At 32.9% G+C, this 11,898-nt stretch overlaps 2 protein-coding genes across 4 annotated transcripts; one reads left to right on the plus strand and one right to left on the minus strand.

The window, feature by feature from the left end:
- Window positions 1-3,265: 3,265 nt before the first annotated feature.
- On the plus strand, window positions 3,266-7,440 carry LOC107422449 (alkaline ceramidase). 3 transcript variants are annotated; one of them, XM_016031903.4, is made up of 4 exons: window positions 3,516-3,666; window positions 4,168-4,236; window positions 5,596-5,923; window positions 6,784-7,440. In XM_016031903.4, the coding sequence occupies exons 3-4, from the start codon at window positions 5,673-5,675 to the stop codon at window positions 7,295-7,297; spliced, it is 765 nt and encodes a 254-aa protein (XP_015887389.1). In that variant the 5' UTR covers window positions 3,516-3,666; window positions 4,168-4,236; window positions 5,596-5,672; the 3' UTR covers window positions 7,298-7,440. The 3 variants fall into 3 exon arrangements, with proteins under 3 accessions (XP_048333493.1, XP_015887388.1, XP_015887389.1); XM_048477536.2 differs by lacking the exons at window positions 3,516-3,666; window positions 4,168-4,236 and adding an exon at window positions 3,266-3,506; XM_016031902.4 differs by lacking the exon at window positions 4,168-4,236 and having other exon boundaries at window positions 3,513-3,666.
- A 606-nt stretch (window positions 7,441-8,046) lies between these two features.
- Window positions 8,047-11,625, minus strand: LOC107422450 (uncharacterized). The gene is made up of 2 exons (XM_016031904.4): window positions 11,102-11,625; window positions 8,047-8,450 (listed from the first exon to the last, which is right to left on the minus strand). Exons 1-2 carry the CDS (start codon window positions 11,516-11,518, stop codon window positions 8,280-8,282), a joined length of 588 nt encoding a protein of 195 aa, XP_015887390.1. The 5' UTR covers window positions 11,519-11,625; the 3' UTR covers window positions 8,047-8,279.
- Window positions 11,626-11,898: the final 273 nt, after the last annotated feature.

An 11,898-nucleotide genomic window follows, 5' to 3' on the forward strand; every position in this document is an offset into this window, starting at 1 on the left:
TACCACCTCTTAAAAAGTGGTAAAGTTTACCACTTTAACCGTTAATTTCAATGCCTTTGCCCAGTCAAGGCAGCTCACTTCGGATAAAAAAGAATTTAATAGAAAAGATTGATCTAGCCTATCTTTATCAAACACAAATGGACCCACTCCACTATAACTCTTCCAAATCTGCCCCATTTTTTTATTAAAATATAATATTTATGGATATAAGGCACCACGCTCGGTACCAAAAGAATGTTTATAAATTATAATTTGCAGAAAGTACACAATTTCTATAGCTTGCAAGACACTGGAAATTGAATGCCCTCTTGATAATTTAAAATAAACGAGTATATTATACAAGATATTGGATTTCACTCATGATCCTTTAGTAACTACTCTCCAAATAAATAGGGTTAACAAATTTGGTTTTGAAATGCCAATTGTTGAAACATGCCAAAACCTCTTTTTTTTTTTTTTTTTTTGTGTCTTTTCATTCTTTAACAACCTACAAGTATCTTTATCAATTCATCATAATTAATTTAAATACATATAATCGTTGTTCCATCAAAGGGTTCAAATAAATTTTTAATAAGAATTTTTATCATTAATTACTGGATTATTTTAAATGTTAAAATTTTAAGACATATTGATGAAATATATGAATATGGTGAAATACTTAAATACTAAAGGATAAAATGAACCTTATTTGAGATTATTTAAATTTTAAATATATCTTTAAATTTCAATCTTTAAATAATTTATAAATTATATGCTAATGAAAAAATGATAAGACTATTTTAATAAGAAAATTCCAATATATTTATACATATATATAATCCTTCTACCATGCATATACTTGATAATTTTTTGAGATTATATGCAATCGAAAGTGTCACTTATCCCTATGACAAATATACGATATCCAAATTTATACAATAAAATTTCTCTACATATACAGATTTAACATGATAAAGACCTTGTAAAAGGTTTATAGAACAAACTTTTATGTGACTTTTATATGTCAAATTAAAGATGATGAGTTTTTGAATTAAAGTAAAAATAATTAGTAGTTTCTGTGACTTTCTTTTCTAAAAACAACGTATAATTTTTCATATATTTTCTTTGTTCATTTTACTAGCACCAAATGCTATCCTAACGATGAAGTCAAAAAATATATAAATAAATAAATAACGGCATCACATTAAAATTTAATGGTAATTAATTACGAATGACATGAAATAAAATTCAGTAATTCTTTTAACGTTGTCATCAGTATTCATACTAGTATGCATGCATTCTACAATTTCACAATTTTTGCATTTGCGAACTTATCTTTTCTATAATTATAAGCATTGATTTGCTTACCAATGTTTTAAATATGATAACTTGATGTGTTATTATTTTATTAATTTACAAATGGCTGTGATATTAGTGAGAATCTGTCCGTATTCGTACAAACGACTATTTGCTAGGGTTTTGATCCTATACAATTGAAGATGAGGGAAATCACATGGGTACAAGCTAGAAGATTTAAGAACAACCTGATTAATTTTATTCAAGGTGTTATTACTTCTCAAGAAGGCATGACAATACCTGAAGATCCAAAGTCCATTCTATACATCCAAGTTGTAGAAACCGAAATGGATCCGAAAAGTTATTTTGGTATATTTTTTGACCCCGGATAGCAAGGAATGAATTTTTTGACTTATGAATGTGATTGAGAACTCCAAGAGACCAAAAATCATGTCAAGATAGAAGCAAGATGGACCAAACATCATAGTTGCACACAAGACTCCATTTGCCCGAAAATGCACCATTTTGGTGCTGGGATTGATGTTTTTTATTGTTCAAGCAAGTTTTTCTTATTCCAATCAAAGACAACGTATGAGAATTAATATTAATCTTATTTGGCAACATACATGACATATTGGAGCTGATTTGGAACCTAATCTAGCTGGTGATTAGTCAAACATTGCTTGTTTGACAAATAGTCAATTAGTTTCATAATTTGAAACTTTGACTTTTGTTTTAGAAAAAAATCTTTATTTTAGTTATTTATTTATTTATTTGTTGGACAAATTACTTTAGAAAAGTTAGAATTGTATTATTTTGGTTGTAAATTAATTAACCCCTAATTCAAAATAAATGAATTAATTAATCCAATTTAGATTAGGAAAATAAAGGAAATTCGGCCACATTATGTTTTCTAAACCTATGGCTGTTTTTCCTTGTATGATTTAGGGTTTTTGTTTTGTAAACCTTAGCCTATTTAAGAGCTTATTTTCCAATGAGAAGGTAATTTAGATTATTATGTAGAAATTATTTGTGAAAAAGAAATCTATTTGTTCTCTTTGAACATCTAAAACATTAAATAGAAATTAAGTGTTTTAGTTTGATTTATCAAAAGGACATCAATTATTTATTGTGGCGTCTTCATCATTAACCAAAGTTTCTAATCACAAGTTGATTAAAAATAAAGGTAATCATTAGAACCTAAACTTAATTATGATTCAGACTAATATAATACAGATTTAAAAACAACTTAACCTAGATTCGTATATAAAATAAATAGAAGTAAACAAGTTAGAATCCATAACAATATACCCTTAAAAAAAAAAAAGAAAAAATAATAATAATGACGATGATGATGATTTCAACAAGTTTGGTTTAGTTGGAAGGGAAAAATTATTATAATTATTAAGGTAGTATTATTGTAAATAATAATAATGATAATAATAATAATAATAATAATAATGAAACAAAAATAATATCTTATTACTCTTCAATTCCTTAATCTGTTTCTGTTTTTTTTTTTGTGTTGGGGGGGGGGGGGGGGGGGGGGGGGAAGGGGAGAGGGGAGAGGAGGAAAAAAACAAAAGCAAAAACAGAAAAAAAAACCCTTAATATGTGTCAAAAAAGAAATTACAAAAATAATTTTTGTACAATAATATCAATTATTATATAATCTCAAATTTATATTAATTTTAATTTAATCTTTTAAATTTTAAAAATTATAATTGAAATTTTTAAAAAAAATATCAAAAAATCATTTTAAAAAATAAAAAAATATTTAAAATTTTAAAAATATAAATAATATTTTAAAAATATAAAAATCAAATTATATTTAAATCTTAACTCGCATACAAATGAAATTAACCTGAGTCCATTCGTATGGAAAATCGAAATCCTGGAAAATTAAAATCCTCTTCCCCTAGGACTAGGATGTGGGGTCCAATGAAGAGCAGAAAAAAGTAAATAAATAAATAAAAAAGGCTATTATACATATTGGATCGCCGTGTAACCAGAGCGTGTGATGCGAGCGACGTCAAGGCGCGTTAGAAAAGTGGATCCTCGTATACCCACAAGTAGCGTTAAAAACCGCGCCCAAAATCCAGGAACCAAGAAATCTCAATCGCTCCTGGGGTTCTAATCCAACGGCCCACAATATCCATCCACGTCACCAAAGCTCCTCACGCGCCCTTTTGAGGCATGCTCTTTCCACGCCCCGGCACTTTGAAAAATAGGTACGCAAATCTGCACCAGTATTTTTTTTTTCCAGCATAAACCTAGAGAGAGAGAGAGAGAGAGAGAGAGGGAGAGCAGCGAGAAAGTAGAGAGAAAGGAGAAAACCCAATTGCAATTGGGAAGAGTTTCAGAAGCATAGATCTGTTTGAATGGGGAAAGGTGAAAAAGTTTGCATTTTTTCCTTTGCTTCCGTCACTCTCTCTCTCTCTCTCTCTCTCTCTCTCTGTTATTTACTTGGAAAATTCAGTTTTGAATTGCTTTCTAGTAGTTTTGAGAGTATTGAATTTTTTTATTTTTGGGTTAAAGAGTTTTATTTACTTGTGCATGGTAGTTGTAATTTTAGTGAATGATAGAGTGTTAAGTATGTGGTGATTTACTAAAATTAGTTGGTAAAAATAGATTTATACTATGCTAGATAATAGTAAGTCTCCCAAATTGGTATCGTACTCTTCTTCTTATAGCCCTCCTTTCTAAATAGAGAAACAGCATAACTAGTTGAGATCTTCATCCTTTGGATGAGGACCATGTAGAGCAATGTTTGCTATTATAGGTGGAGCGTTCTTCTGCCCAACAAAATTCAGAGTAGAATATTGTGAATTCTATTGTACTGACTGCTTATATTAATTCTCACTTGGTAATTTTAATAAATGGGTATTGCAGTTTTGGAGTTCAATGGATGATATGCTGGAATATGGGTATTGCCCTATCGGTAGAATAGGACTCTGAAAGGTTTTCCTCCACCTTAATTGCTGAAGCTGTAGTTTGAATAAAGATTAAGATCTTATTATATTTATTTATTGGTGGACATGGTGTTTTCACGATAAAGAACTTGCCTTTTAATATGATTTGGTACGGATGCTAGTTGTTGGTTTAACTAGAAGAGGAACAATTATTTAGAACGAACCTATGAAAATTGCATATTTATGCAAAGTTGAGCACCATATTGAGTACAATGGACATATAATACCTGGACTCAGCTGCCTTGTAATCCACATTTATTCACTGTTTTGTAAATCTATCATATCGGCAGAGTTTGCATGCATTTGATTCTGTAATCAAGTACGGCACATTTGCTACACTATAGGAGCTGATGGGTTTCAAACAATGATACATTTATATTCAGAATGGATCTTCGAATGTGATATGTTTCCTTTTTTTTTTTTTTTTTCCTTTTTTAGCTCTAACCTTCTGCTATTGTTTTCATAAACAATTTAACTTTCTATTTCATGAATAACAGTGTAGCCTATGTAATATTTGTTATTTATTGTTAGTCCCAGTCCGTAACAAAAAGTGGAAGTGAAATCTTAAAGACCTAGTTTTCAGCATCACGAGGCCCAAGAAATTGAATAGTGAATCAATATCTTTGGTTGCTCTTTCAAGGTCTGAAATGGATTAACTTGGTTCTAACAGGAAACTCTTCAATACTGAAAAGGGGTCTTTACTTAAATTTGTGAAAAGATAATCTTATCAGTGTTTGCATAGCAAGAAACAGCCTTAAGTTACTCTTGACATTAATGATCAATATGGTACTTAGAAATTAGTCATTAGAAACAAAGAGATACTTAGTTTCTGGAGTTCAATAAATGAGTTATATGATATATCTAGAGCCAACTACTCCAAATCAAGTAAAAAAGTACATGTTCTGAATTGTCTTTTGCTGTTCAATAAAAGAATGGAAGATTAGGGCATTGGATTATTGATAGTTTGTTTGGAGGAAAACCGCATCTGATATTAAGAATCTCATTTGACTATTATCCTGTGAAGTGTGAAGTTTTTGTCTAGATTCTTGCGTGTTAATTTTCTGTACATGTTTAACTTTGTAATGAGACTTTTATTTTAAGACCAGGATTTATGTTGCTAAATTTCATTTTTGTTTGCTTTGAAACTTTTATTTGATGGTTCATGTTTATGGTTTACGTCAACTTTGATTATCAAAAACATCATTTATCTTTTGATAATAATGGATAAGCCGAACTATTCTTTCAATGAAGAGTGTGTAGTGGTTCTTTGATTTGCTTCTGCTCTGTTACTTGATCATCTGACTTTTCTGATGACAAAAAATGACATACATAAAATGCATAATTGTAGGTTTCATGAACTCTTCAACCTTCTTCTGAAAGGTGCCTCTATTGAATTATATACGCTTTGGACATATCCATTGAAGAATGGCTGATGGATTATCCAGCTTCTGGGGTCCTGTCACATCCACTGATTGGTGTGAGAAAAACTATTTGTATTCAGCCTATATTGCAGAGTTTTTCAACACTATGTCAAACATCCCATGCATTGCTTTGGCATTCATTGGTCTTATAAATGCATTGAGACAACGGTTTGAGAAGAGGTTTAGTGTCCTTCACATATCTAATATTATTCTTGCTGTTGGGAGTATGCTATACCATGCCACATTGCAACGTGTGTAAGTATTCTATCGTGCTGTTTTTTCGTTCACTTTCATTGATAGTCCTCTTCTTCATTGTTTTTGTAAGTATTCTGTTACTTCTTTCACTTTCTCTTCTTCTTCTCCTCCTCCTCCTCCTCCTTCTTCTTCTTCAATGAACTGCCTCATTATTTCTCAATGTGTTACTGTGAATAGAAGATTGTAGACCTCAGAAAGAGAGTTTAATTAAACTGTTTTATAATGCATGCTTTGGCTTCTCTCTCTCTCGCGCGTAGCATGGCTTCTGTATTTGGACATTGAACTGATATACTTCTTCCAAGTTCCTAATATATAGAACCTTTTCTACTAAGGATACCTATTAGTTTATTTTTCTTTTGAAGATTCCTCCCTTCTATCTATGGAATGATTGAGAAAGACCAGTGTGATATCAATCTTTTATGGATGCTGTTTACTGGGCTTCAGAAGTAGATATTGTTTAGGTTGCCTAGATCCATTGACAAGCAACTGCATAGAACGTGGTGCTGCAGTGTGATGACTTTGTAGTGATTGTGGGATGGTATTTTAGTAATTGAGGTGGCTAAGCTTGTAAACTTGGTGGAAATGTAGGTTGTTTGTTACTAGATGCTTGCTCAGTGCACTATTTTATGGTAGCTTCCAAAGACAGTTACCAACTTTTCTTTTTGGCGAAACTGTTTTGCTATGCAGATATACAGTTGCTTTGGGCATTTACTTGGAAAAACTTGTCATCTACTTGGAAAGCTAATTGAGTTATTCTGTAAAAATGATTTGAGTCCCCTTGTTTCTGTGCTAGAATAGTAGAAACTTGCACTATAGCCAAGGTGATGTAATATTGTTGGTAATTTTATGTTTATTTTCAGACAGCAACAGGGTGATGAAACACCAATGGTTTGGGAAATGCTCCTGTATATCTACATCCTCTACTCACCAGATTGGCATTATCGGAGCACAATGCCCACCTTCTTGTTTCTTTACGGTGCAGTATTTGCTGTTGCTCATGCATTGGTCCGGTTTCAAATTGGCTTTAAGGTACACTACATGATCCTATGCCTTCTCTGCATCCCCCGGATGTACAAATACTACATCCACACAAAAGATGTGCATGCAAAGTGGCTTGCAAAGTTGTATTTGATCACTATATTCCTGGCGACTCTTTGTTGGCTTTCTGATCGTGTGTTCTGTAATAACATCTCCTATTGGTTCTTTAACCCTCAAGGTCATGCTTTGTGGCATGTCTTAATGGGGTTTAATTCTTATTTTGCAAACACATTTTTGATGTTCTGCCGTGCTCATCAACTGGGATGGAACCCTAAAGTAGTCCACTTCTTGGGGCTTCTTCCCTATGTGAAAATTCAAAAACCGAAGATGCAGTGAATGAGTTTGATATACAAGAAAATGAGGCTCTCTCATCATTTCAAGTAGTATGGTTTTTGAAGGTAGCAATAGTGATCACAATTCTTTCCTTTTGACTTGATGGATGTAAATGATATTTTTAACTTTAGTGATTGGTTGGGATATTTTTCGCCTTAATTTATAATCCCATGTTCTTTTCTAGCAAATGAGAAGGAGAAATACATATAATATGCTCTGGAATATGTGATCCAGTTGTAAAAATGTTAATTCTCATTTATATTTGTTATTGTTTGAGCTTCTAATCCAATTCATAAAATTATTATTCATATTCGGCTTTTGCCTAGTTTGATCTAGGTCTAGAACTTGGTTCGATTGGCTTTTCTTTTTGGGTTATTAAAAGCCTACTTTTATGATAGAAATTGGAGCTCATTGATGTGGTGAAGATTCATCTTTTTGTAGGAATTTTAGAGGGTGAAGACTCAAATTCACAATTAATATGATATGCACCAAGGAAGTAGATTTGTTTCCAGATATGAAAGACGAGCAAAGAGAAATACCATAGTGCGAGGAAGAAATTCATTCTAGCTTTACTACTCACCAATATCTTCAACACTGGTCCATGAGGGTCATGTCAGTCATAAATTCATTTCATATTATGACGTGGTCATGGGTCTAAGCTCATTTTCAAAAGATTAATTCATAAGATCTAATAGTCAAAAAAACTACCTTAAATGCTGAATAAATGACAGCCAAACGAGCAAGGTTGCATGTAATGGAAAGTGCAAAGTCGGCACGTGATCCAAACTACATTATTAAATCCTAGTGTTTTAGCACAAAATCTTGGAAAGAAAAATACAACTTGATATGAAGGTCCTGTTCAAAAGCTTTAACAAAAAATAATTTGGGCACTACAAGACTTGTAGCTATGTGCGTTGCTTTTTTTCTCTCTTTTTTTTTTTTGTTTGGGAGAGGTGGGGTGGGGTTCGCGCAATTAAGGGAAGACTCATAGGGATGTTGTATCGACAGTTGCTTGTAGTACTCTACTTTCCAAATCAGATTCATCTATCCATAAGGAACTTTGTCGGCGCAATAGCTCATTCTTCTCTTTCTTCTTCTCTTCTCTCCGATTTTCTTTCATCCTCCAATTTTCGAGCTTCTCTGCTCTCTCTTTCAACTGCATGATACAAATCAGAAAACATTAGGATGTGCCAAATTTAAGAATGCAATCTAGTATAAAATCATGAAATGAATTTTCTCCGCTTTCATTTCTGGGTATAAATGAAAACGAATCAGGTATTTACTTGTGCAACTGATAAAGAAGCTGTATATGTTGAAATATTATCATAAAATTTGGGGAAAGATTCCCAGATAAATATGGTAGGCCGTAATATCTAAACCCAAGATACTATAGCAGAACCAAGTCTGGATCTTGCATCCCTCAATACGAACAGTATTAATTCTACAAATAGGAAAAATAAAACATGTTCCTATATATTAGAACGGAGGTTAAAAAATATTTGGTGCGTCCCGAACCTGCCCACCCTACAGCTCAAAGGTTTTAAGGCATAGGCTATGCAACAAAGTATAGCCTGAGTTTTTGCTGGTAGCAACGAATACAAAATTTTTGTCCAAACACACAACATAAACTACTTGTACTACACATGGTGTGGTCGTCATGTTGTTAAGGAACCATAATCCTAGACAGATATGCTGAAAAAAGAAGTCTTGTACATAAAGCTCATGTGTAACCCACCTTACATTGGTAGAACTGAAAAGTAAAGGAACATGATAAAGGCAAATAACGTTGACCATGATTTGAACACAAGAACCAGACATAACCAAGGCTCTTAACTCAATACCATGGAACCCGCTATTTTATTTCCAAAAACTTGAGCTAATGGTAAACATACATACCTGTGTAATAGGCTACTAGAATAAAAATTAACCCAGACAAATATCTACATCCCTTTTACAATGTAAATTTAGTTTTCTTGACAACTTCTTATATTTGGAAAGAGAGTGTTTCAGATGGGGAAAAAAAAAAAAAAAAAAAAGACTTACAAGGCATTAACAATACTAATGGTCTTGCTAGTTCCTAAAAAAGAATAATAATAATAATAAGAATAAAAAATTGGTCTTATCAGGAATGCCACCAACCAAAAGATATAAAACAAATTTCCTTATACATGTATTATCAAATGATGTAATAACCCATAAGTGAGATAGACAAACCAAAAGATAAACAAACATTAACTAAGGAAAATACCAAAAAACAAAACAACCCATTAATAAATGCACAGCGCATCCCCGAGGGCACTCTTTTTCACGGACTTCAGAAGGTAAAATAAGCATGGAAAATACCATGGTTACTTGAACTAAAGTCCAGGTATGAATGGAGAAAAAATTGTCTAAACTTCTGGTTTTAAAAAATAAATTAAAAAAAAAAATAGTAATAAGAGATTATTACAAATTAATTTAAAATTTAGTAATCAACCCAAAAGTTAAACATTACAAATTAATTTAAAATTTAGTAATCAACCCAAAAGTTAAACCATCTAGCACCTCAGCATTTCATGTGTTTACAAGTAAAAAGGAAAAGAAAAAACAAAATGAAAGTACACATGTAATTTTTTTTAAATTACTCTATACTAATCCACTCAAATCGGGTCAAAAAGATTCTTGTGCTAATTAGCAGAGGTATCAACAGCAATTTCGGATATTGCTTCATGGAAGAGTGAGATATAACACTATAAATACAACATAGATTAACCATCCTTAATGGTCCAATGCTTAATGATAGGAACTCTCCTGAAGCCTATGGTTTATGAAAGCATGGTGGCTAGCAACTTATAGATTGATAAAATGAAATCACCAGTTAACATATGAGAGCGTCAAGGAATTATCAAATGCCTGGATGCAGTACAAGATACATGTTAAAAGTGTACCAGCTTATTTTTTCTTCCAAATCGTTGCATAACCACATAAAGACATAATGGTCAAATACTATACATTATACCAATTGTTTTTTCAAAAAGCAATCACCATCCATTTATCTTCTCATCTCCAAAAGAAATCACCATCCATTTATCTTCTCATCTCCAATATAATGCCAAGGACAATCCAACATAAGAATAAAACAATGATGACCAAAAATATATGTTTTGTTGTTTTTTCAACTAAGAGACGTGGGACATAGTTGTATCATTCTTGGTTGACTAGAGATTAAGTTTTCATAGGGCTCAAACTCAATCAGGCTTCTTTAATTTCATTGCCCGAATCATAAAAACATAGTCCAAATGCACTAATCAATGATTTGAAAAAGTACCATATCTTGGAAGCCAATTTAAGCGGACAGAACTAGGCTACTAGACATAGCAGCACCTCAACTAAGCATTCATAACACCAGCAAAGAATCAAATCAAGAAAATCAATATTAAATTAGAAGTATCTTCTCTAAAATTGCAACATAAGACCTAAAACAGACTTTTGGTATCAAAATATTCATTATTACGTTCTTTCATTACTTCTCTCCCCACTCAGCAACCAAACAGAAAAAACTGCAAGAAAATTCGCAAACCCAAAATTCTTCTTTACTTTCCTCATTTTTCCACGACTACCAGTTAATTAACCAAACAGCATCAGATAGAAGACAAGCTAAATGTCGCAACTTTAACAGTCAAATCCACCTACTAACGATTCAAATGAACGAAAAACACTAAAATTTCCCCCCCATTTCCCACACTTTCTCAGAAACCAAACAATCACAGGAAACACACAGAGAGAGAGAGAGAGAGAGAGAGAGAGAGAGAGAGAGAGAGCACATACGAGGGTTTGACGGAACTCTTGCTCCGCGACCTGGCGCTCCTGGGCTCGAGCTTTAGCGACCTCAGCTTTCTGCTTCTTCCTCTCCTCGTTCTGAACCCTAAGGGCCTCTCTGCGAGCCTCATCCTTGCGAAGCTTTTCGAGGCGCATGAGCTCGACCTCTCTGATATATTCCTTGCGCAACTCCTTGACCTGCTTGGCATAGTTTCTGCGGAGCTGAGCGAGCCTAGACTGGGCTTCGTTGGGATCCCTAGGAGCCTCCCAGCTTCCGATGAAGGAGTTGGGTTCCAGGAATTTGTGGTTCTGCTGGTGGTGGTTGTGGTGGGAGGGCTTCGTTGTCGAACCACTGCTCGTGGAAGCAAAACGCAACGTTTTGGCGATTTGGGTCGTGCGTCGGTACAGTGCTCGACACGACGCCATTGTTTTTGAGTTTCGGAGAAACAGAGAGAAACGGAACGTGGAGGATGAAAAAGATGGAGAGCTTGGGAATTTGAGGAAGAGAGTGTATAAAGTTTATATTGTGGTGTAAATAGAACTACTTTTCTTTGTTTTGCTCTTGATAAAAATGGGGCCTGTTAATTGGCTCGGTTGTTTACATGAGCATTTCTAATACACTAAAAAAGAATAAAATAAATATATATGCTTTTTTGCTTCTTCTTCTTCTTTTTTTTATTTTTATTTTTATTTTTTATTTTTTATTTTATTTTATTTTATTTTAATGTAAATACATGAATATTAAAAATAGAGCAAAAGAAGGTAACTCTCTTTATCTTTTTCTTTTTTTTTAAGATCTTTTTTAT

This window comes from Ziziphus jujuba, chromosome 3 (genome assembly GCF_031755915.1).
Source record: "Ziziphus jujuba cultivar Dongzao chromosome 3, ASM3175591v1".
In the NCBI taxonomy this organism is placed as follows: domain Eukaryota; kingdom Viridiplantae; phylum Streptophyta; class Magnoliopsida; order Rosales; family Rhamnaceae; genus Ziziphus; species Ziziphus jujuba.

What these genes read in the sequence shown, in the direction of transcription:
- LOC107422449 (XM_048477536.2), top strand. Translation starts at nt 5,673, where the DNA reads ATGGCTGATGGATTATCCAGCTTCTGGGGTCCTGTCACATCCACTGAT. An exon ending in CATGCCACATTGCAACGTGT is followed by an intron (nt 5,924 to 6,783) that starts GTAAGTATTCTA and finishes GTTTATTTTCAG; the next exon opens with ACAGCAACAGGGTGATGAAA.
- LOC107422450 (XM_016031904.4), bottom strand. Translation starts at nt 11,518, where the DNA reads ATGGCGTCGTGTCGAGCACTGTACCGACGCACGACCCAAATCGCCAAA. An exon ending in AAGAGTTCCGTCAAACCCTC is followed by an intron (nt 8,451 to 11,101) that starts GTATGTGCTCTC and finishes TGTATCATGCAG; the next exon opens with TTGAAAGAGAGAGCAGAGAA.